The sequence below is a fragment of the Callospermophilus lateralis genome, chromosome 15, assembly GCF_048772815.1.
Source record: "Callospermophilus lateralis isolate mCalLat2 chromosome 15, mCalLat2.hap1, whole genome shotgun sequence".
Taxonomy (NCBI): domain Eukaryota; kingdom Metazoa; phylum Chordata; class Mammalia; order Rodentia; family Sciuridae; genus Callospermophilus; species Callospermophilus lateralis.
The window spans coordinates 63826937-63852158 of record NC_135319.1 but is presented as its reverse complement, the minus strand read 5'-3'; the positions used below and the strand labels follow the sequence as shown (position 1 = coordinate 63852158).

The window sequence follows — 25222 nt, the reverse complement described above, 5'->3', positions numbered from 1 at the left end:
ATTGGAGGTAGACTTTAGGCCTCCTTGGTGCTACTCCTACTGTGTCTTTCCACTCTCTGCACTACTTAGGGTCTCCAATGGCCTTCGTCATCAGAACGAATCATGCATAATTACACTCATAATTTATGGCTCTACAGAAGATCATTCCACAGTGGAGATATTAGGGTTTATGAGATTGCCTAGTCCCGGAATCAGACACATAAGAGGAAAATTACAATCCAAGAAGCTTTTGGCTTTTAGGATCTAAACTGAATCCTTGTCTCCATTATTGAGAGGATCCCATATGAGCTTGCACTGTGGGAACACAGTGGGTGTGAGATAGCAGAAAGTCATATTCTGCTGGAATGAAGCAGTGAAAAGCATCGTTTCAGACTGAAGTAGTCCTCCCTGTTGCCATCTTCCTTTTTAGCTATAGAAATAATGGAAGAATTTTCTTAGAATAGCTATGTAAGTCAGGAGCCCAGTAGGAAACAGAATTTAAACCCCATGTTTCCGATGAGGAGACACTAGGGAAGGGACTAGTTAGACACACAGTGTTAAATAAGAGAGGTGAGACACCCAGAGACTGGACAGCTACCCTGTAGGGAAGGGACAGGGGAGGAAGCAGCATTCCTACAACTGGAACCAGGTGGGAGGGGAAGTGGCAGAGAGAGGCATCTACTGCCAGGCCTGCAGATCTGAAAAAGGTCTCCTCTTCTCTCTAGTTTACCAGAGTCTTCTCGTTGAGTGCAACCAAAAGCCAGAGCAGGCAGGAAATTGGAAGATGAAACCTATAGCAGGAGTCATCTCCCTGGGCACAGAACAGAACAAGAGAGGATGGAGAATAAGCAGACAAAGAATAACTGTAATCAGAGCTCAGGACTTGACACAGATATTCATTTACATGGGCTGAAAATTTTTAGTATTTTTACAATAATTTTTAAGTGGCAAATGTGTGACACATACAATGCTGCCACCTCCCCATCTCCCCATGCCAGTGGCAGACATTGCTCATTGATTGTGGGTTCAAGAAGTCACCTCATAGTGCTCAAGGAGACACCATCAATTGAGTAGTGTTGGCATGTGCAACACTACTACTATTCGGAGCTATAAAACTTCAATAGCCTTGCATGGCCCACCTGCCCATGCCAATCTGGTACATAATTTTTTCCCCCCACTGAGCAGATATTTGTTGAGCCAAGTTCTTAGAAAGCTGAATTGTGGCATGGCTCTGGAATATATTGGTGCAACCATATTGTGACATACAGATGAAGATGTGAGATAAGAGGCAAGGTGGCCACCAGCCTAGGCACCAGCCAGACCCTCGTGGCTCATCTGTAAAGTAGGATGATGCCCACTGGGTCAGAGAGCAGTACTGGGTGTTCTTTTTTGAGATGTGATCAGTTCTTGAGCTGCTCTATAGGATGCCACTGGATAGGGCGCTCTCCTAGGTCCTGACCGACCTTTAACACAGGAATCTGTGGAGTCCTAGGTCCTGTAGGGTTTCTAATGTGCACATGCAGATTGGAGTAGAGTTTCTATTTTAAGTGGCTTTGAATAACTGGAATAAATAGATAATAGGCTTTGGATATTGCTGGTATGACATAGGGTATGAATGACAACAGGTCTCAACTCCTGCCATTTCTATCAATTCGTGCCGGCCCTTCTGTGGCAGGCATTGTGTTGAGATGGACTCAGAGGCTGTGTCCAGGTTGAATGGACAGTTGGGGATATTTGTCCTGGGCAAGAGTGGGTAAGAGAAGGCATATGTTAGTCATATCTGTCATTTCTGGTGTGGTGAAGAGACTTGGCAGACACAGTCTCTACATGTGATATTTTGAGTGTGTTGTTTGGCCTTCCTGGGCCCCCAGTTTCCTCATATGGAAAACAAGGACATCCCTTAGATGACTTTTAAATTTTCCCCATCTTAGAAATTCCTTGATTCAAATTAGTTTTTTTAAGTCTCAATATACAACTTGCAACAAATCTGCTTGATCCAATTAAAATATTTACAACTTCCCACTCCTCTCTGCCATATGCTCGAATAACTGAGCCATCCGTCCTTCAAGAAGGCCATTTCCCCAGGAGCAGCTGGGGACCCTGGAGACAGGAGGCTTCCCATACTAAACAGATCCTACCCAAAGATCCAGGCAGTGATTCACACTCGCCCCTTTCCTCTCCTGTGTCCTCTGCAAGCCCGAACCTCTCCCCTCCTGCTCTGCAATTGCGCCTGAATGCAGAGTCCTGAAATTTAGGGTCATGGTTTCAAAGTTCATGGTCCTGAGAATAAACAAAAAAACTATTGTGGTTGCATAGAGCTGTGGACCCCATTAACACCGTCCCATGAATATTTATAGCGTGGAACTACAAAAGAACATAGAGGCCATATTGTATTTCCTAGAACTTTCCTTCCATGGGGTCCTTTCTCTGTGAGTCACTTTAATGTAAGCTTTGCTTATTTAGTTGCACACTTTAAGCCGATTAACTTTTTACTAAAAAAACCCTCCCTGTTTGTTTGTACATACACTCCCTCGACAAAGATTCACAGAAAACTGCTTTAAACCTGTTAAATCCCTCCGCTGGAAACTTGAAGTGAACTAAATGCATCTCTGGGTAGGATTTCCCTGTAATTCTCCCCGCCTCTGGCCCCTCCACCCCACCTCCGCCTGTTTCCTGAGAGGAATTCCAATGGTTTGCATGCTTCCTCTTTAGTTCCTCCAATAACCTAGGCTTATCTCTAGGTGACTACCTGGAGGAACTTTAGTGAGGTCCTTCCTCGCTTCTCAAGTGGCTTGCTATTGGGTGAACAAGCAGCAGGCCCAGGCAGAGGCACAGTACTTCTCTAAAATCAGAGTGAAATTAATCGTTGGCTCTGGGGGGCCACAGAGACCATCAGCTCCATAGGTTCCTGAACTTTAGTGTGTGTTCCTGATCTACAGGGGTGAGGCAGGGCTTGCATTTGGAATGTGTGTTCCTGGGCCCTGGCCCCGGAGATTCTGATTTCATAACTCTGGGTTGGGGCCTGGAGGTCTGCATTATCAACTCTCAGACATTTCTAATGCTTGTGGGTTTGAGTAGCACCTCCAGAAATACCAAGCTGGTTCAGCTGTCTCATTGTACCGGTGAAGAAAATGACACTGAAGGTCAACTTGACCAAAGTCACTCACAGCTTCCAGTGTAGACCATTTGAGATGCACCCTCACTGTGGAATACCTGTGGTTAGGACCCTAAGTAGAAAGTGACTTGAAAAGCACCCACACTTTAGTGCAGCCCTAAGTTATAAGTGTAGATGTGAAAACCAGTGAATAAGCTGAGGTACCTGCTGGAGGTCTCCCTTGGTTTTGGAGTGAACCCAGGACAGTGTAGTGAACCCATATGTGACTAGGATGCACTGGAAAGGTCTTGCAAGGGGCTGCCCTGGGCCTGCCCCATTCTGGGAGCCAGGGAGCTGAGTCTTGGGGAGGTTGCAGTTAGCCATAGAAGGTGGCAGCAGAATTGAAGGAGTCCCCCTCTGACTGCCTGGGCTGCTCCCTGCCTCTCAGACCCCACACCCCAGCTCTGCAGGCCACCAATCAGGAACCTGATTGCATTCAACCCTGCCAGGATTCCTCAGCCCCAAGACTCTTGGAATTTCCACTGGGAGGGCTGTAAAGCACCCTCCAGGACCCCCCTCCTCTACCCAGTCCTAAGCAACTGGCAGACTGTCCAGTTTTTGCCAGACAGGAAGCTCCTCTGCAAACAGAGTACCTCTTGCTGACCTCATCTTGAGTCTAAGTCCTAGAAACTAGGTCTGGGTAGGGCAGAGAGACAAGTTCTAGGTTTGGAGTTTGGGGCCAAAAAGTCTGAGTTGAGGTCCTCCCTCTTTGATATGGACTCCCATATGTGTTGTTCATTCATCTCCCTAAGCATCACTTTCCCACGTAAAATCAGGGTTCTGGCCCACCTTCCCTCCCCTAGGACTGCTGCAAGGAGCACTCTTTTCTTGTTCATTCATTAAAATGTTCTGAGGGTCAGTGCCAGGCCCCGTGCTGAGTGCTGGGGTCCTGGGAGTCAGAGGGAGGAGGATGTGTACATGGAAGCAAACTGTGAAGTGCTGTATCAAAGTGAGGGACTCCTTTTGACCCTTTCACTTTAGGTGCTCTAACAGCCTTGGAATTTGTTCCCTGTATCTGAGCCTCCATGCCCCCGCCCAGCCTCTGTTCCTGCAGCCTCGTGTCTACCTTGCTCTTGCCATCTTCCGTAGTCCGTGCATCTGGATCCCCCACTCCAGCTGTCCCCCTCACTGCCCCCTTTCAACCCCTGCCCTGACAGAGCCTTGCTCTGTCACCTCTAGACCTTTGCATGTGCTATCTCTTTGGCCCATATGACCTTTCCTCCTATTAGCCACCATCAAGCTTCTGCTCATGTGTCATCCTCCTACTCAAGTGTCACCCCTCAGGGAGTCCTTTCCTAATTCCAGCTCAGAGGCTGGGATCTGTCACTCCTCCTTGTCAAGGTCACCCAGGGGGACTTTGTATAGAGGATAGCAAAGGCACATGGCGAGTAAGTTAGAATTCAGAATTCAGCTGGAGCAAGCTGCCTAAGCTGGCTCAGCCCTCTCCTCACCTGAGAAGTGGAGCCAGTGATGTGTTGATTGTCTGGCTCGTGTGAAGGTAGAAGGAGGCCAAGAATCTGCGTGTGGCTGGTGCTCAAGACGGTGAGCATTTTCATCCCTCCAATGCTTTGCTTCTGAGAGAAGATCCAAACACTGGATTTGGAAAAACATAAGGGGGATGTGATGGAAGGGTGTGAACTCCATGTCTCTGGATGTGTGTCAAAAGAGACTGCTCAGATGTCAGATGGGAGATGGGAGATGAGACCCTTTTACCTGCTGGGCCCCTGCTAGTCCCAGGAGTCTATAATTCCTGGAGCATTGCTGAGTAGCTTAGCAGTCTTTGAAATTTGTCCCTTAAGAGAACAATCTCAGTGAAAAGAGATTCCAGGGACAGCCATGTTGGGAAATGAGGCATTTCAGCCTTTCTCTTGGCATCCTGATAGTTGTTAGGATTTTAATGGCTCTGAGTAGTCCTGCAGGAAAGAACACGATTTAACATAGCATCTTTCAGAAACTTCTTAGAATGTAAAAGTTTGGGAAGTGCTGGTTCAGGGTATGAGGGTTCTGATTTGGGAATCAAAGAGACTTTGGTTGACTTCAAACGCCTGTTCTTGCCTGCATGATCTTGGCCTATCTGTGAAGGAGGAGCAAGCAAGGCTTCCTCACATACTGTAAAAGGATGGATTCAGGTAAACAATAGAAGACATTTGGCCTGATCCTAGAGATAACAGTGAACACTTCATGCTTCTGCTGTAGATGCGGACAGACAGACTGGACAATATGTGGTGCTGTGCAAATCCTGAGTGGGGCTGCACTGAGCGGTGGGGCTGCACTTAAGGCCCAGAGCATGGCTATGTTTTGCAGCTGTGGGGGTCAGGCACACATACACAGGCATCAGATGGGGGAAACAGAGCTTGGAGACCATGAGGTACTGTTGTCATATTGTTGTCACTAGAGTTGTGTGCTGAAGCTGGCTGTTACTTGCTTGTGAAGGGCCAACTGTGCATACCTCTTCCCCACTCCATGTTCAATGACTCTGAAATCAGCCATGGTGGATGTTCACTCCAAGGACATCAGCAAACACTCTCCCAGCCACTTGTTAAATATCAGCCTACCCCTGAGAGAAGATATGGTATTTCCACACTTATTATATAATAGCGTTGCAACTGTGTTTGACTAATTTCTAAGGATTTCTATTTATGATTTCTTAAAAGCATTTTTCCTATTGTGTTTCATTATCTGTTCCTGAAGTGATGTTTATTTATGAGCCAGTGTTTCCTAAGCAAACACTTCCACCTGATGGCAGTGACTTGAATTGCAGGTTGAGGTTCCCCTGCAGCCAGCCAGTGCTGGAGTGGAGGGCATTTTCGTTGTTATGTATTTGAGTTGCTTCCTGTGACCTCTCCCTTCAAATTCTATATCTCTACAAAGAATTGTCCTGCTTGACCTTTTCACTATAGCCATGACATGCATAAGAGAGATGGCGGTGAGACCGTGACAACAGGGTCACAGTTGTTGGAGATTGTCTCTGGTCCCTTGCTTCAGTGCTTCTCAACATGTCATGTGCATATGATTTACCTGAGGGATCTTGTTAGCATGCACATCCTGATTTGGCAGGTCTAGGTTCTGAGATTCTGCATTTCTATGAAGCTCCAAGATGATGCTGATGCTGCAGGTCTATGGATTGCACTTTTAGTAGCTGGAGATGGAAGAGGTGATGAAAACAATTTGCGAGTCTTCTCTAGCACGGATCATGTTTGCCTTTTAGTAAGAATTCAATAGCTGTGTGTGATAAATGTGCAAATTGTCCTGTGGTATCTATGGGGTGTTGGTTCCAGGACTGTCCTTGGAAATGGAAACCTAAGGGTTCTCAGGTCCCTTATAAAAATGACATAGATTTACAACCTTCTGCACTTCCTCCTGTATACTTTAAACAATCTCTAGGTTACTTCTCATATCTAAGGCAGTGTAAATATGTAATAGTTGTTATACTGTATTGTTTAAGGAATAATAAGAGGAAAGATAATCTATACATGTTCAGTATAGACACTGTTTTTTCCAAATATATTTGATCCATTTTCAGTTGAATCTATAGATGCAAAACCCATGGATACAGAGGCCTTACTGTATAAATTTAGCTCATTTGCTTCTAAATATTGTTGATTAAATTTTTTAATTTGAATTTATTTTGGTGTTTTGTTTGAAGTTCAAAGCCAACTTGATTTTTCCTCAAATAGCTAACCCATTTGTTTTAACATAATTCATTCATTAATCTCTTACTTTCCACAAATTAACAAAAACCTCATTTAATCACAGAGTCTTCTTATATAGTCTGGAGACTGCTTCCGGACTATTCTGCTTGGCAGGATGGTTAAAGCTTTAGCCCATTTTGATGCCTGATGAAACCAGTTCTCCTTGGTCCTCTTGTTCTTACTGTTATCACCTACTTATGCAGATGAAATTTAATATCAGTTTTTTAATAATAAAAATTATTGTGATTTTTTATTAAAGTGTATTAAATATAACATTAATTTGAAAAGGGTTAACATTTTTTATTATATTCTTCCTTCTTCAAGAATACAGTAATATGGGAGTTGAATTAAGCCTTGTGGGGCAGGGTCTTCTGGAGGAGGAGAGGGAGCAGGGTAAAGACAGGTGTCTAGGCAAACTCAGTGAAAATTAGAGTGGCACCACTCATTACCTCCAGTGTTCCCTGTGGTCCAGGTCCTGGGCTGAATGCTCATCTCATTTAATGAGTAATCAACACATCTCATATCATTTCATCTCACACAACTCTACAAGGTATTTCCAACCCTGTTTCCAGATGAGGACACTGTAGCTCAAAGGGATCAAGTTATTTTCCTAAGATTACACAGCTCTTAAATAGCAACAGAAGGGTTTGACCTCAGATCTTTCTGACTCGAAGGCATGTACTTTGAATGCCCGTTCCTCTCCCAATCTCTGTGTCATCACCACAGAGGTATACGACTCACCTCACATCTTCACTCCGTGTCCCAGCCTGTGGAGCCACTAATTTATGAATCATCCTCCTATCGATGTGGGAAAGGGAACATGACAAACCTTGTGCCAGGTCTCAGAGGTTCTGCTTAGAAGTGACTCATGTCACTTTCGCTCACTTTCAATAGCCAGGAAAAAAAAAAAAAATCACATGGCAAAGACTGACATCAGAGAGATGTGGAAGCACAAATTTATATCTAGGAGAAAGAATAAATTTACAAACAATAATAGATTCTATCATTCATCTCCTCTCCTCTGGTGATTAATATTTGCTTTCCTTCTCCCATATACACAATGTATTTATCCTTCCACAGGGGAGACCCCAAAGTCCTGTGCAGTCTTGAAACCAGCCTCAAAGTCCTGGGTCTTGTGATCCTCTATACTGAGTCATGATGTGACTCCTCTTCCTCCAGAGACTTGCAAACTAACAAAACAAAGCAAAATAGAATTACATACTCACTCCCTCCCATCTATACTCAATATTCAGTGATAGATCAGAAATAGGATAAGTGTAACAGACGTTTCCATACAGAAAGGGGGCGACGGGGAGCAAGAATAGTTCCATGAAATGGTTCCATGAAAACGCTGAAATCATATTAGGCAAATGTTGCAAAAGGCCCCACAACTATTAGGTCTCATGCTCGTGGCCCCTTGGGCACTGTGCTGTTCGGACGTGTTGGTCATCTTCACGTCTGTGTGGACCACCTCTGTACCATGGCCACACAGTGATTTCCTAGCCAGGCGTCTCTGCTCCTTTGCTCTTATTAATCTTCTGTGAGGGAATTTCAGGATCAGTCTCCTTTGCTCGTATCTTCCTTTTTTCAATGGAAAGGATTTACTGGGCACCATCCTGATTGGTCCTTGCTACAAGGTTGAGTTTGTTTTCCTCTAATAGTTTCCTGTAGGTGTAACTTTCATACTGTATAATTCTGCCCTTGTTAAGGGTGCGATTCCATGATTCTAGTAATTTAACAATTTCTTGAGTCTAATTTTAGAGCCTTTCTATCAGCCTAAAAGTCCCCCTCAGGCTCATTTGTGGTCAATCCTTATTCCCATCCCTGATCCTAGTCAATTACTGATCTTCCTCGCTCCATCAGTTAGCCTTTTCTAGACATTTCATGTAAGTCACATCATTTAACATGTAGTCCTTTGCATATGGTTCTTTCACTTAGAATGATGCTTTTTGAGATTCATACATGTTGTAGTACATGTCTATAGTTTATTCCCTCGAATTGCTAAATGATGTTCCAATGTATAGTTATGCCACATTTTATTTATCTGATCAACAGTTGATGGACATCTAGGTTGTTCCAAGTTTGAGGCCATTATGAGTAAGGATGCTACAAACATTGAGTATATGTCTTTGTATGAATATGTTCTCATTTCTCTTGGGAAAATCCCTAAGAATGGGGTTTATGGTTCTTATGATGAGTTTATATTTCATTTTTAAATAAAGTTGCCAGTTTTCCATTCCCATTAATATTGCATGAGTGTTCTTGTCTACCTATACCACGAGGCTGAGTTTTAATCAGTCCTATGACTCAAACTTCTCAGTTTTATTGTTTCATTATGAGAAGAGATTGGCTCTTTCAACTCTCCAAATCCCTAAATTTTTGCCCACTTCTTGTTTATTTGTTTGTTTTATTCCTACTAAATTTTGTCCAGTTCTTTTCTGAGCTTGTTTCTTTCTTTAGGACCTTGTTAACCATAGTTAATAGCAACCAAAGCAGGCAATTAACATTCTGAGTTTCAGTCCCTTCTCTTAAAACCATATGCTCATTCAGTCCATCATCTGCCTTCCAGATTAATGCAGGCAACAGTTTACCCGAAGCCTCATCACTGCAAACATCCATCACCTCTTTTCAGCCTTTAGTAACAGTCTCCTTGACAGCTGGCCTAAAGATAGTGGGTTCTTATTATACTACCAGACCACCTTTGATAGCAGTTTCTGTATTAATCAGGATAAAAAAGTTGTGCTGTAGTTTCGAATGTTCCAGAATCTGAGAGGGTTATAAAAACAAGTTTTTCTCCCCCACCTCCATCCACGCTACCATCAGCTTTCTGTTACTGTAACAAATACCTGCAATAATCAACTTGTAAAGAGAAAATGTTGATTTGGGCTCACAGCTCTAGAGATCCAGTCTGTGTTGGGTTGGCCCTGTTACTTTTGGCCTGTGGTGAGGCAGCACATCATGGTGGGAGCCCATTTGAAATAAAACTGCTCACCCCATCACCAGCGAGCAAAGAGAAAGAGGAGGAGGCCAGGGTCTCACAGTCTCCTTCAAGGGCATCCCCAGGACCCAAAGCCCTCCCATAGGAATCCACCTTTTAATGGCTCTACCATCTCCCAATAGTGCCACCCTGGGGACCAAGCCTTTAACACATGGACCTCAGATCAGAGCCGCACATCCATCCTGACAAGCCCTGCCTGTGCTTCACATCATCTGTGCTGGAGATCCCAGGGAGCTGGGCTTACCCTGTGCAGAGCCTTGTTGTCTTCCGGGAGAGGGAAAGGAGAACATGGTGAATCATGTGCTAACTCCTAAGGCCTCCTCGCACACTGGATTAGTCACCGCAGGTTATGTGGCCAATCCTGACATCAATGGGGCAGGGAAATATAATCTTCCCCTGGGGAAGGGCAGCAGATATTGTGAACAATAGTATGAGTGATGACATTATGCTTTTTTTGTTGTTGTTTATATCCTGGGGACTGAAGAAGAGAAAAAGCTTTCTTTATATGGCAGCTTTACCCAAAGTTGCCTAGAATTAGGGTAAGTTGGGGGCCTTTCAAAATGCCTTGTAGACCAAGGATTTGGATTCCCATGGATGTTGGCCCCTAGCCCCGTGGCTTTCATGTGCAGAATAGCTGCCGTTCCTCTTTCTCTGCCAGCAATTTGAGTCCCCCCAAGTTGCTCAGGGAGAGATTTGATTGGGGGGACTGTCTTTTCTAGAGTTTGCTCCTCAACATCCCACACCTTCTGGGGCCTTTGTAAATTCATTTTCTTGACTTCCAGCTTTAGTTGAACCACTTCTGTTTTTCCTTCCTAGCTGTCTTCTGGGGAGACATTGCTTTGGATGAAGATGATCTGAAGTTATTTCACATCGACAAGGCCCAAGACTGGACCAAGCTGTCAGTGGAGGAGTCGGGTCATAGCACGGGTAAGTACTGATTCCCATTCTTCTGCCCCAGCTGGTAGGGATGGGCTCCAGCAGAGGGAATGGGGTCACAAGTCTTTGATGTCTGACTGTTGGTCCAGGGAAAGCCAGGGACAGGTTGCCCTTCCTTCTCTAGGGAAGAAGTGCAGCGGGGCCTCCAAGTTGGCGGGTTCTTCTGAGATGTCTCCACTTGTCCCTTTATCCGAGGGTCTAGGCTGGAGCTCTGTGTTGGTTCTTAGGATTCTGGCCAGGGGTCCTCCTTATCCCAGACTGAAAAGAGTTGCCCATTGGGCTGGTTTTAGGACATGTCCATTGAAAATGTTAAGAATGACCACCCAGGGGGAGGTGTTTGCCCGCAGGGTATTGTGTGCCTGTTTGGCTGACAAGCCAGGTACTAGTCACCTGGGGCCCAGACACCACCCAGCCTTCAGACTCTGCTTGCCCTCTCCCTCCTTGCTGCCCACCTGGGGTGAATACTACTGAGACGGGTCTTCTGGGTTCTCCTCACCTCCCTGCCCACTGGGTCAATGGCCTTGGCTTTGCATCTTAGACATGGTCCAGGGAGCTGAACATGGGAACGGGTGTCGACAGGTAGAGGCACCTGTGACCCTGTTCCCACCTCCCTTCCTTTCTCTTGGAGCTTTTTGAGCACCTTCCTGGGCCAGCGATGGTGCTGTGGAGGGAAAGAGGAGACGATGCAGCTGCTGCCTTTAGGGAGGCTGGTGTGGATCTGGCCCAGCTGCCTGTACAATGGGGGTGAGACCAACCTCATCCCATAGAGGTTTGGGGGAAGGACTCCAGAGGTAACAGGCTGCCCATGGCTTGGCACATAAGATCTCAGGAAAGGGCAGGGATTTTACTAAGAAACTCCTCTGGCAATGTGTAAGGAACCAAGGGCAATAGGAAGAGAGAAGGGTGAGCAGAGCCTGGCATCCTGTGAATGGACACCATTGTGTTGTGTCCTGAAGGGCAAACAGGAGTCCCTAAGTGGGAAAGGACATTTTGGGTGGAGGGGAAGCTAGGTACAAAGACAAGGAAGGTAAGAGGTACTCTCTTTCTTGGGGGGACTGGGATAAGGCATAGGTTCCTGGAGGGTGGCCCTTTGGGATGGGCCCTGTGAGAGATGTGTCTGGCTGGGTTGGACTGTGAGGGGCTTGTCTGACCAGTCAGTGAACTCAGGCTTTACCTGTGGGCTGCAGGGCTCCTGCCCTTTCTGAATAGGTGTATGTAGGACAGAGTGCCTTGGGAGAATCCCCTCCCCCACTGCTCTCCTGAGCTAGGTTCCTGGCTGGAACCTGGGCAGCCTTGCCATGCTGATTGCTGGTGATGGGGACAGGGTGTATCAAGCAACCCCTTCCCCAGCTGCAGATGGACTTGGTGATGTCCAGGAACATCCCTGAAGCTTGGAGGGATGAAGGTGGGAATGTGACCAGATTGGGGCATTGGGAAGGGAGGGGTGATGACTTCCATGGTTCATGGGGAACATGAGCAGCTAGAGGGACCAAAGCTCGGCACAGGGCTTGGTGGGCGAGGGGTCAGGGTTGTCAGGAGGTCGGGGGGAACCATTGCCAGGGACTGGGGAGATGGAGGTCCCCTTAGCCACACAAACCTTCTTGGTGGCATCCAGTTCTATGACCAGTGTTCTTAGAATTTCTGAGGCCTCTTTCATATGGTTTGGAGTCTTAGAATTTGAAATGAAGTTTTAAATTATTTTTCTTAACAGTACATCCACAGTCTTAATTGAGCTCCACAAAAAAGGAAAAGTCTCTTCATAATTCTACCATCTACCATGCCATCAAATCACTCTTCTCTTGCTTTTCCCAGAAGCCTAGAGAAATTAACCTCACTAGAGTCTGTGTGGTTAAGATGTTTTCTTAAATGTTTCATGTTGCAGTGTTACTTAAAATTAGTGAACTTCACTACCTTGAATGTACATTATAATAAACTTTTATGTAAATAAATGTCCCTGTAACTACAACCCAGGCCAAGATGTGGAACATTCCAGGCTCCAGAAGCCTCCTTTCCCCCAGTCAGCTCTTGTTCCAGAGTCACCTCTAGTCTAACCTTCATCACCAGGCTCATTTTCCCTGCTTACAGGGGACCCTATGCCATGTGTTTTTCTGTCTTCTTTCACTCAGCTTTATGACTGTGAAGTCCTCCCATGTTGCTAGGTGGTATTCTATTGTGTGAGTGGACCCTGGCTTCTTCATTATGTGACAGACATTTGGGCAATTTACAGTCTTTGGCTATGAGAAATAAAGCTGCTGTTGACATTCTTATACGTATCTTTGGTAGACACAGAATCATTCATTGCTGCTGGCCATGTACCAGGGAGCTATGGCAGGGTCCTAGGGTACACTAGTTTAGCATTAGAGGAAACAAACTATATTCCAAAGTAGTTGTACCAATTTACACTCCACACCAGTACTTATTTGCTTAGAAAGCAGGAATGATGTTCACACAGGGTCTGTGAAGGCCTCTGGTCTTGGGCCTCCCAGCTTGGGCGTCTTTTTGCCCTCTGGGCCTGAACAGAGATCAGATGGTGTCCATTAGTCATTGCAAATGCTCAGGCTGCTCCTAGCTGCTCTCTGGCACAGCTTAGGGGTTCAGGGTTGGCAAATATGAGTGAGAGGCACCAGAGAGAGACTGGGTGGTGGCCAGCCACCATGCCAGCTGTATTCCCAGCTACTGGAGAGACCCTGTTAAGGAAGGTCTCCCGAGGATGCCATGGCAAAGGGAAACCTAACGCTTCACCTGTCACCGTACTTCCTCTGGCTGGATGTGGAATGTGGAGGTGGAAGTTTCTGTCTTTTTCTCCCTTGAGCTGAGAGAGGGCAGAGGCTGCATCACATTTAGCTTTGGACTCCAGAGAGGTAGGCCAGCTGATTTAACTTAGAAGGCAGTGGCCAGAATTGGTGAAGACAAGAAGAGGTGGACAGAGATTGCAGACCTTGGAACCTTCTCCCAGAGCATGAGAGGAAACCAAGAACTCCGCACATCAGGGAAGGACACTTAGAGGAAAATGGTCACAATCACAGCCTTAGAGTTACGCTGCCTGGGCTGAATTCTCGGGCTAGGTCTTAGTTTCTTTATCTGCCAATGGAAATAGTAATAATATCTACCTCAGAGTGATGTCATGAGGACAAAAGAAAAGAATGTGCAAAGTGCCTGACACACAACAAATGCTCAATAAATAGCAACTGATATCCATAAATATCAACAGTCTTCTCATTCCTATTAACATTTCTAGAAAAAAGATGGATCGAAGAGTGTCTAGGATGAAAGTGGGAAGTGGAGATTTGCTACCTGTGGAGGGAATTTGGGGGCGTGGGCACGCATCTTTAGAACATACACTTGGTGTTTCCTCCTTCCCAAGCTTGTTATGTATTTTTTTCTTTTCGGTGTGTTTTTAGGGCAAGGTAATTTTTATCCTGATTGCTTTTCTCTGTGGGCCAATAGGACTTTGCATCTATCTAGAATAGTTATTTTATTTTCAAAATGGGAATATGTTTTATTGTTTGGGCTGATTAAACTAATACCACTTGTAAAAAAATAAAAAGTTCAATAGCTCATAATTGTATAAAGCATAAAGGGAAAATCCCCTGTTATCCCAGCCTCAGGGATCCCTATCATTAGTTGCTGCGTTTTTCCACTATTAATGTGCGTGGGCCACATGCGCAAATATGTACACATATGCATGCATATATTTTAAACATAAAAGAGATACCTATTTTTTAAACATAAAAGAGATTTCACTGAACATACTCAGTGTAGTCTGTGCTTTGCTTGACACCGCATTGTGGATCCTCTTTCCTGCAGTACCTTGTGATCTCTCTTATTATCCTGTGGCTATAGTGGTCCATTGTGTAGTTCTGCCACACTTCATCTCACTAAGCCCTTACATGTGGATGTGAAGGTTGTTTGTCCCTTTTTTTCCTAAAAAAAAAAGTCTTCTTAAGAAGGAGCTCTACCTTGACCCCCTCTTCTTCCATCCAAATAAGCCAAAGATGCCTTCCTAGACAGAGAGTACTGCATTTCCGAACTTTGGTAAAAGCCCCTGTTTCCTTTGTTTGGAGGCTTCGGGGTGGGGAGAGCTCAGGGAAGGGGGCTGAAGTCCCTGAACAGGGATGTGGGGGAAGGGCCCAGAAACCTCAGGGCCTCCTTTCCTGGTCTGTGCTATGAGCTGAACTACTTTCCTGGCTGAAGAATGAAGTTGTCATTTTCCCTAGATGTGGCCTTGGTCAGCCTCATTTCCAGCATTCCAAGTTCAGTCAGTGGCAGAGTCAGGACTAGAGCCCGATTTCCCAGCTCCCAGGTTGCTGTGTCCTCCACAGTGTACCAGCCTGCCTGCCATATTGCCAGTTGGAAGGAACAGAAAACAACCTGGAAGTAGGCTGAAATGTGGGTGAGCAAAGACCCTGGCCTGGTTTAGGAGCCCACTCAGGGGTTGCACTGGGCACAGAAGAAGCCACTGAAGGCTTTGGGGCTCCCAGCAGGGGGCACCATTCTATTCACTTAGGGGCAACTGTTCCAGTCCATATCAGTGCCTCTAATCTCTCTTTCCCCATCCCCATTATCTTCCTGTTAACGTTGCAACAATTGTGGGTGGAATAGCACCCCTCCAAAAACTCTCACCTAGAACCTCAAAAGGTGACCTTCTTTGGAAATAGTGTTTTTGTAGATCTAATTAGATCGTTAGATGAAATCATCCTGGACTCAGTCCCACCCTAAACCAGTGACTGGAATCTTTATAAATCCAGAAAGGCACAGGGAAGAGGCCATGTGAAGATGGAGGCAGAGACTGGAGTTTGCAGCTGCAAGCCAAGAACATCAAGGATTGTCAGGAGCCACCACACCAAAGATGGGGCAAAGGATTCTTCTCCAGAGCGTACAGAGGGAGCACAGCCCTAGCAGCCCCTTAAATTTCAGACTTTTAGTGTCTAGAATTGGGTGTTGTTGCCACCCAGTTTATGGTAACTTGGACCGCAGTCCTAGGGATCTAATGTGATGCCGCCCTAGGAGCCCTGCAGAGCCCCCAAGGCCTATCAAAAACATTCCTTAGTCTGCCTCCCAAGGTCCCTGTCTGCTCTGTCCACATTCCAGGCTCCCTTCCCTCGGCTGGCCCTCCAGCCAAATGCAATGACATCGTGTCTGCACACGCCCTGAGTTCCTTCCTTTCAGCCTTCTGTTCCAGCTGCTCCCTCTGCTCCAAGTCCCCATTATACAGATCAAGAAATGAAGGCCCAGGGAGGGCCAAGGACTCATCCATGGCCCTGCAGCTGAACGCATCTGGGACACCTCTTCAGTCAGCACAGCCGCCAGCTATGGGAAACTGCCTGGCAGACAGTGCCATGAAGAGTGGCCTGTTGTGTACTTGGGATGCCGAGAGAGCTGTCTTCCCCCATGTGGGGAAGGGCCCAATCCCCTGCTGTGGGAGCTGCCAGGGGATACGGGGAGATACCCGGCAGCAGCATTTTGGATGTGTGTGGGGCAGGGAGAGCATATCCTTTGGACAGAGAAAGTCCTTCTGTATGCATTTTATTTGCAGTGAGAAGAATGGGAACTCTGGGCAGGCATGGGCCAAGCTGCCTGTGAATGGGGCCCTTGAATTAACATTGCAGAGTTTCCTAAAGCTGCTAATCGGATTAGCTGTGTAGTGAAGGAAGTACTTAGCGGGAGGCACACACACTCTCCGACTCTCTCGCATCCTGTTCAGTGTGGTGGTGGCAGAACTTGTCGCCTCATTTCTGAGTTCTTAGACACTTCACTCAACCTCACAAGATGTGGAGAAGGCTGTGTGGTGGCTTCTTTGGACTTTTTGCTTGTTTATTTCTTCCTGAAAGACCCAAGGAAGCTATCTTTGCAGATGTACCTAGAGAGCAGTTGTCTCTGTCCAGATAATGGATCTGATTTCTTGATCTCTGTAATGAGGACTCTGAAAGGGGAAGCGGTTTTAATTACTTATTGGCTCTGATGGAAGCTGATGTTTCCCGCCTCGTTTATTCTGAGCCATCAGGCCATAGCCATCTCTGTTTAAGAAGCCAACCTTGTTCTAAATCCTTGCGTTCTGAACGCTTGCCATCTGTATAGAGCATCAGCAAAACCCCAGCAGTTTGACATCTGGGTTCAAAATAATAAATGAGCAGGAGAGAGTCCAGGATGTCACTTTGGATAGCCTGTGTCCTCTCTCTGGACATCAGACCTCTGAAGTCTCTTCACCCACCACATTGTTGTCTACTAACAGAGAATTCCTCCTCCAGCTCTGGCCAGGACGTGGAGTGGCACAGGATGCCCCCACCTTATCTCAGTGTTCCCATCTGAATAGAGAGGCTGATGAAACCATATCCTCCTTTCTCTCAAGCCCGCTCTGAATTCAAGCTCCGCATTTCACATGACAGAAAAGGGAGACCGAGGCTAGCAGACATCACTGGGCTCACTTTTGGCATCAAAGGCTACTGTATACCTGAATCAGAGAACTGTGGTTCAGTTTCTGGGCTCTGCTTTCTAAGATTGAGGGGTCTAGAAAAAAACTCAGATGTCTCAAGGCTCTTGAGAGAACGTGTGTGCAGGGTTGTTTTAAGCAGCCTTGTTGACTGGCTGTGCTTTCTCAGCCTCTAGGCCCATGGACACATTCCCCAGGCTTGGTAGACAGTGTTTCAGAATTTCACTCGTTTTTGTTGGGGCAGGAAAATGAACTAACAAGTGTCTGGGAGAGTGGCAGCTGGTGGCTCCCTGTGATATTCTGTGGAAGGAGCCATGTCTTGAGTGCATGAATAAATGCCAGGTGGACTTCTTGCTGGGACAGTTCATTGGAGTCAAGTCTGTCTTCTTTCGCATCATGCATTGCCAGGTGCCACCTCTGAGGAACCTGGTGACCTCTATGACTAGGGCCTCTAACTTTGGAGGGACAAGGGTCTGACATGGGCCTCTCTTCCTCATCCTAATTCTACCTACAGTCTCCACAAGAGCTGGGTGAACAGGGACCCAGAGAATAAGGTCACAGTGATTTCTTTTTTCCTGGTACATTGCACTTGACATTTTGAGGTTCTTGGACTTCTTTGAGAGTCTGATGAACATTATGAGCACTTCTCTGACACAAATACACACACACACACCCCCCCCCACACACAATTTTGCTTGCAATTTCAAGAGGTTTAAATTACCCTATGGATCTCAAGTTAGGAAATTCTATTCCTTGGCTTCCCTTTTCTGTGGGCTTCCACCTGTTGGCGATGTTCACGTGCGCATCTGCAGTGCGGAATGTGGTGAGTATGGAGTCAGGTAGGCCTTGGTTTGTGTCTCTGTACTAATTAGCTGTAGGACTTAGGCTAACTCCTTCCTTATTCATAAGATAGGATACTTTCACTGGGGGATGAAATAAATGTGGTAGGTATGGGCTGGGGATGTGGCTCAAGCGGTAGTGCGCTCGCCTGGCATGCGTGCGGCCCGGGTTCGATCCTCAGCACCACATACAAACAAAGATGTTGTCCACCAAAAACTAAAAAATAAATAAATATTAAAAAAAAAATGTGGCAGGTAAAGCATTTTTCCAGGGTCTGACACCAGAAGCCATAATACCCGTGGTGGTTGTCCCTTTGCTGGCTCCATTATCTTCTTTTCTCTCTAGTCTACTTCTGTGTCCCAGACCCTGTGCTCCACAAGCGTGTGGCTCTCCTGGAGCTCCTCATTGTCATACTCTGCCAAGACCTTGGGGAAATGCCGGAGCTGGGCCTGCGGCAACACACTCTGATCAGTCCTTGGATTTGATCCCACCGAGCATACGTGAAATCTCTGTCAATCAATCCCCCAATAAGGACTTCCTTCATCATCTTGAGCCAACCTCCAGGGTCACAAGGTCTGAAAATCAATTAGGTGCTGGTTCCTCTTCAGTAGCCACAGTGAAAAGAATAATAACCTGTAGATGTGAGATCCAGGGTTCAGAGGGGTGAGTAATTTGTTTGTGATCACACAAATAATTATTGGAAAAGTAAAGATTAGGACTTTTATCTATCCAGGTCTCTGTTGTCTCTAGAAATAGCCTCCGGCATCACCACCAACCTGGTCTTGCTGAGCTGATGGACACTTGGTCTCTCCATCCACCCAAGAGGTGATGTAAAAGACAAGCAGAGCTCCACAGGTGAACAGGAGCTGCCCACATCCCACCTTCCATTGCTCCTACTTGCATGCAGCGGTTGCCTTTCTCCATCAGACTGTCAATAGCAGTGACTCATCTTTGTTGAGTCTTGGGCCTCCTGCGTGCGTGCCCGCAGACTGAGTAGAAATGATGCCCCACAAATACTCAAGAACTGTGGATCCCATGTGCTGTTTGGATTGTTTTCGTTAGCTTTTTCACTGCTGTGACCAAAACACCTGACAAGAACGATTTTCAGGAGGAAAAGTTTATTTGGGAGCTCACAGTTTCAGAGGACTCAGTCCATAGACAGCCGGCTCTATCCCTTGAGGCTTGAGGCAGAACGTCATGGCAGAAGAGTGTGGTGGAGGAAAGAGCTAAGGACATCACACCAGGAAGCAATGAGAGAGAGAGAGAGAGAGAGAGAGAGAGAGAGAGAGAGAGAGAGAGAGAGAATGTTCTGTTCACCATGACAACATAGAAACCCCAAAGGCATACTCCCAATGATCCACGCCCTCCAGTCACACCCTATATGCCTACCATTACCTTGCAGTTGACCCCTATCTGGGGATTAATTCACTGATTGGGTTAAGGCTCTGCTAACCCAATCATTTCACCTCTAAACCTTGCATTGTCTTGCACATGAGCTGTTGGGAGACGTCTCATTTCTAAACCATAACAGGGATCAAATCCAAGGGTCTAACCGGGGTCTCGGGACTGTATAGAGGGTTCTTCTTCTCCTCCACTTGCCTAAGAGGCTGTCGGGGTTGGGACTGTTTGCTTGAAGGTGTGATCCTGCAAACCCTGGCTTGGGGTGGATGCTAGCAACAAAATGATTCTCAGGCCCAGGATTGTGACCTTGAGGCTGCACAGGCCCACATCACTTTGCAGGGAGTGCCCAAAAAGGGCATCCTGTAGCCACATGCCAGATACTGGGTCCTCTGTCCAGATTCCAGATGGAAAACATGGTTCTTAGCACTTCTCTGAGTCAAAGAGCATGTACTGGAAAATCCTCCCAGCTCCTCTCAGCCTTCCACTTCCTGACAGACGAGGCATCCAGGTGACCACCCATAGTTATCCTGCCCCTGCTATGTGCCTTCTCCTGGGCTCCCACAGGGTAGAACTTTATCTTCCTGCGCTGGACTCCTAGTCGTCCTCAGCACTCTCCTCTGGGGTTTACTCCACAGCTTTGCTGCCTCTCTTATGTCAGCTTTATGATTAGAATCATTTCCTCCCCTCTTTCCTTCCTTCTGTAGTCAGTGCTAATGGGGGACCCCTTCTGTGCTCAGCACCAAGGATATATCTATATCCACCTTTCCCCTATCATTGAGAAGACTGAGCTTTAATGATGAGAGTGATTACTGTCATGCTTTGGGTGCACTGGAGAAATGGGGCAGGCTGGAGGAGTGGGACCTGGGATCAAAACCCTGCTGGCATGGGTGGTCACCTACCCCCTAAAACAGGCAAAGTCCCCACTTGGAGGGAAGGCTCCAGATGACAGCTGTCATCCAGGCTGGGAATTGCTCAGGAATCCAATCTAGGAATCCAGAAACCTAGGAAAATAGCATTTAACAAGCTTCTAGTTCCATGCTGGCAGCTCCAAATAGCAAGGCAAGGATCCCTGGGTCTTGTGAGAAGTGAGAGTTAGTGAGAACGCAAGCCAGAGTGTTGGCCTGGGAGAGGAAGATGGGGACAGAGTTAGAATAAATCAGAAGTGCACAAATAAAAGTCAGGGGCCAGGTTAGAGCCAGACCAGAGGTAATGGTGATGTGCTACCCAGCCTCTTGAGTGTGGAGTCCCAAATCCTTAAACCCTTGCCTGAGGACAGGGCTGGCCGGAGCCAGTGCCTGAGCTCAGCTGACAGAAGTCAGCAGGCCCTGGCAGAAAAGGAGGACCTCAGGACAGGAACCAGCAAGGTCTGGCAGCTCCCCCACCCAGAAAGTTTTTAATTTAATAAGTTGATCTGAGATGATCAAGAAGCATCTGATACAGTGCACATCTGCTCTTTGGGAAGGACAAAGGGATGCAACATAAGGATGCTATCATCTCACTCTCTGGGGCCTCATTCAGGCTGACTTACAGCTTGGATTGAAGCCAGAGTTCACTGAGAACTTGAAGGATTGGGAAAAGCAAATTCACCTTTGAGTTGATCTCTATTATGACTACATTTGTCAGGATTTGAAGAAGCAGTGTTGAGAGTCCACCTGGAGCTGTAGAGGATGCACAGCCAGCCAGGCGGATGCTCTTGAGTATGCATCCAGACAGCTAGGAGCCTCCCAGGCACGAATCTGGGAGCCTGAATCAAAATTGGGAGATTAGCCTGAGAGGCTGGGACAAATGAAGAGCTAGCACCTGACATGCTAGCCGAGGGTCTTTCAGTTGTAAGATACAGAATCCCTCTCAAGGTAACTCAAGTTAAAGAGTTTATTGTAGCAGAGGCAGAGTATGGCTATAGCTATCATGTAGTTGACCCCTATTAGAAGATTAATTCACCGATTGGGTTAAGGTTCTCATAACCCAATCATTTCACCTCTAAACCTTCTTGCATCGTCTTACACGTGAGCTTTGGGAGGCACCTCTTGGGGACAGGAATAGGAATTGGAAAAAAAGGAACAAGGCTGATTTCTCTTCTCAGGGGCCAAAAATGTCTCTTATTTTTGCTTTTTGTCTCCTCTTTTTTGCACCTGTCCCAATGGCCACCATGCCTAGCTCAACATCAGGATCCCTCAGCTGATGCATCCTCCATTGAAATCCTGTGGTGTTTCTCATCCTGATATAAAAGAATGCAATGGCAAATTCTTTTGGTAAAAATAAAGGATGCTTTCATTCAATAAGTAATCACTCCTTAACTTTATTTTTCTTTTTAAAAATTTTTAAATTGTTTTAATTAGTTATACATGACAATAGAATGCATTTATGTACTTTGATATACATAGATGGAATATAATTTCTCATTTTTCTGAGTGTACATGTTGCATTCTACTATCTTTCCTATCCTTACATCCCCTCCCCTCCCCTGCCCTCCCATCACTTCCCTCTACCTAATCTAAGGTAATGCTATTCTTCCCTAGTGCCTCCTGCCTTCTTGTGAATTAGCATCTGCATATTAGAGAAAACATTCAGCCTTTAGGTTTGTGGGATTGGCTTATTTTGCTTAGCATGATATTCTCCAACTCCAATCATTTACTGGCAAATGCCATAATTTCACTCTTCTTTAAAGCTGAGTAATATCAGAAATTCTTGAAATGAAGGAATCAGTAAGCCAAATTATAAATTCAATAGAAAGCATCACCAACAGACTTGACCACTTGGAAGACAGAACCTCAGACAATGAAGACAAAATATATAATCTTGAAAGTAGAGTTGAACATGTGGAGAAGATGAAAAGAAACCATGAACAGAATATCCAAGAATTATGGGATAACACAAAAAAAATTGAATTTAAGAGTTCTTGGGATAGATGAAGGAACAGAGATACAAACCAAAGGAATGCACCATCTTTTCAATGATATAATAGCAGAAAATTTCCCCCAACTTAAAGAATGGAATGGAAAATCAGATACAAGAGGCTTACAGGACCCCAAATGTACAAAATTACAGCAGACTCACACCAAGACACATTATAATGAGAATGACTAACACAGAGAATAAAGATAAAATCTTAAAGGCTATGAGAGAAAAAAAATCAATTACATATAGGGGAAACCAATTCAGATCTTAACTTATTTCTCAACCCAGACCCTCAAAACTAGGAGGTCCTGGAATAATATATTTCAAGCTCTGAAAGAAAACAGATGTCAACCAAGAATTTTATATCCAGCAAAATTAAGTTTAAGATTTGAAGATGAAATTAAAACATTCCATGATAAACAAAAATTAGAAGAATTCACAACTAGAAAGCCTACACTACAGAGCATTCTAACAAAATATTCCATAAGGATGAAGTGAACTTTTTTTTTTGTACATACCTGTGGTACCCAGGTCAGGGTACTGCAGAAGTCCTGAGAGTGGAAGAGATGTCCGGGGGGTGGGGGGGGGGTTATATAATAAGCTGAGCAGAAGACTGACAACCTCCCGGGAGGAGATTGGAGGTGGAAATGAAATAGCAATGAGAGCATGCAGTGGGTTCAGATCTGTGGCCCAAGAGAAGAAGAAATAATGGAGCAATTTTTGGTTTGGGGAGGTGGTGGACGAGTGAACTGACCCCCTGTGATGGCCCAATTTTTTTTGGAGTTAACTTGGCTTTTAGAGACAAGCCTGGTAATCCCATCCTCATCTTGCCATTTATGATGTCATTTTCATGGAAAAATACTTTATGAGTTACCATCAGCCATCTTAATACACAGAATTTGGGAACACAGCCTCACAAGAGCTGGGGACAATTTTTATCAAAGGAGAAGCCAATATTTGCTTCCCAGCTTTGACGACAGAAATACTGTGCCTCACCTTCACAAGCATTGTTATTTTGATTCTTCTTAATCTGTCTGTCTCTGTCTCTGTCTCTCTTTCTCTTTTTCCTTCAGTGCTGGAGATTGAACCTAGGACTTGTACATGCTAGGCAAGTGCTCTACCACTGAGCCATATCTACATCCCCAGCCTTTAATTTACACTCCTTTGACTGTGCGTTTTGTTGAATTGTGATTTTATGTTTCCTGATCCTAGATTAAATAGCAGTTGATGTCTAAAGTAGAATTGGATGAAATAAACTCTACAAAAGTAACTCTTCTTATTTATTTATGTAGCCCTCCAATAAATATGTCCAATACCAGTGGCCTAGATTTAAAAACTGTTTCTCATCCTGATGTAAAAGAATGTGATGTGAATGCGTGAATGCTTTTTGATAAAAATAAAGGATGCTTTCATTCAATAAGTAACCTCCTCTTAACTTTTTTTTTTTTTTTTTGGTAACAGAGATTGGACCCAGGGATGCTTAACCACTGAACCATATTATGAACCCTTTGTTTTTGTTGTTGTTTTTGAGACAGGGTCTTGCTAATTTACTTACAGCCTTGCTAAATTGCTGAGGCCAGCTTTGAACTTGCAACCCTCTAGCCTCAGCCTCCTGAGTCACTGGGATTATAGGCATGTGCCACAGTGCCCAGGCCCTTAACCTTTTTTGACCTAATATTTTAGTTTTCCTAAAGTTAAGTACCTTTGTTTTTGAGTTTCTCAGCATCTCTTAATTGGTGCATTTGCTATGGCTGGACACCACCCTTCCTCATGCATGCACTGACTGTTCAAGCATATTTACTGGGCATGATAACAAATTCAATTGGTTTTTGACAAAATCAGTGCTACAACCCTCAGTGACCTATGATAGGGAAGACTTTAGAAATGTCACTTCACTTTGGGGGAACCTCAGCTTCTTTATCTATAAGATGGAGAGTTGGACTCAAAACTTCCCAAGCGCCAACAATGAGTCTTTTGGTTGGTGAGCTCCCCGAATGCAATGTGAATGGGACACATGGCGTCTGCTTCAGGCATTGCTGATTAGACTCCCATGAGGGCTTTGGTTTTCGAAGGAAAACCAAATGTCTCATGGAACTTCAGAACAGATCTGGTTAAATCCAGTATAATCTGGGGCCTTCCAGACACCCTCCAGGGGCTCCCAGAGATACAGGCAGAAATATGGCTTTGGCTTCCCCTTTAGAAAACAACAACAGCCATGGGCTGGAGGGAGAAGGTTTAGGAAGCCCAGCTTCTCCCACAGCAGAGCCGCAGGAGGGATGGGAAACCAAGCACCCATTGATGAGAAGGCTGGACCTTCAGAGCTGGAGACAGCTTGAGGAGTGGCAGGTGGCCTTGCTGGTGTAAGTTTAGGATATGCTCCCTTATCCTGATGTCCAGTGGCTGATGTGCAGGATGGCCTGGATAAACCCATGTTTTTCTGGGGTTGTTTTCTGGGTTGTTATTTCTGTGGTTTCCAGGGAGATGCAGAGAGAGAAGGTGATGATGGTGGTGGAGTTGCCAGTGGAATCTCACTTTGTGTTCTGTCATCTTATTTCCCTTTAGTCTCCTTAATGACCCTTACTTGCCCACAAACCCTGAGGACAAAGCCCCAGCTGACCTTGGTGCTGAGCCTGTGGACTTTTAAAGCCCCTGCTGCCGCTTGCTTCTGCTTCCCTGGTTCTCCAACACCTTTGCATGCCTGGGGCTTGGCAGCCTCAGCCGAAGGCCTCCCTCCCTTCTCTGACATTAGCATGGCCATAAGCATGGCTGTCCCATCCTTCCTCCAGCTCAGAGGTCTTAGCGGTCAGCCCACCAGCCAAATCTGGTCTGCAGATGTGTTTTGTTTGTTTTGTAGTGCTTACTTTTTTGAATTTACTGCCAACATTTAAAAATCT

The 25222-nt window shown here is 45.7% G+C and overlaps 1 protein-coding gene across 1 annotated transcript in view; it reads left to right on the top strand.

The window, feature by feature from the left end:
* The window catches only part of Tll2 (tolloid like 2), a 116885-nt gene that overhangs the window by 15557 nt on the left and 76106 nt on the right, over positions 1 to 25222 (top strand). The window contains exon 2 of the mRNA XM_076834561.1: positions 10640 to 10750. Within this exon, the coding sequence (XP_076690676.1) occupies positions 10640 to 10750 (111 nt within the window). The remainder of the gene's footprint in view (positions 1 to 10639; positions 10751 to 25222) is intronic.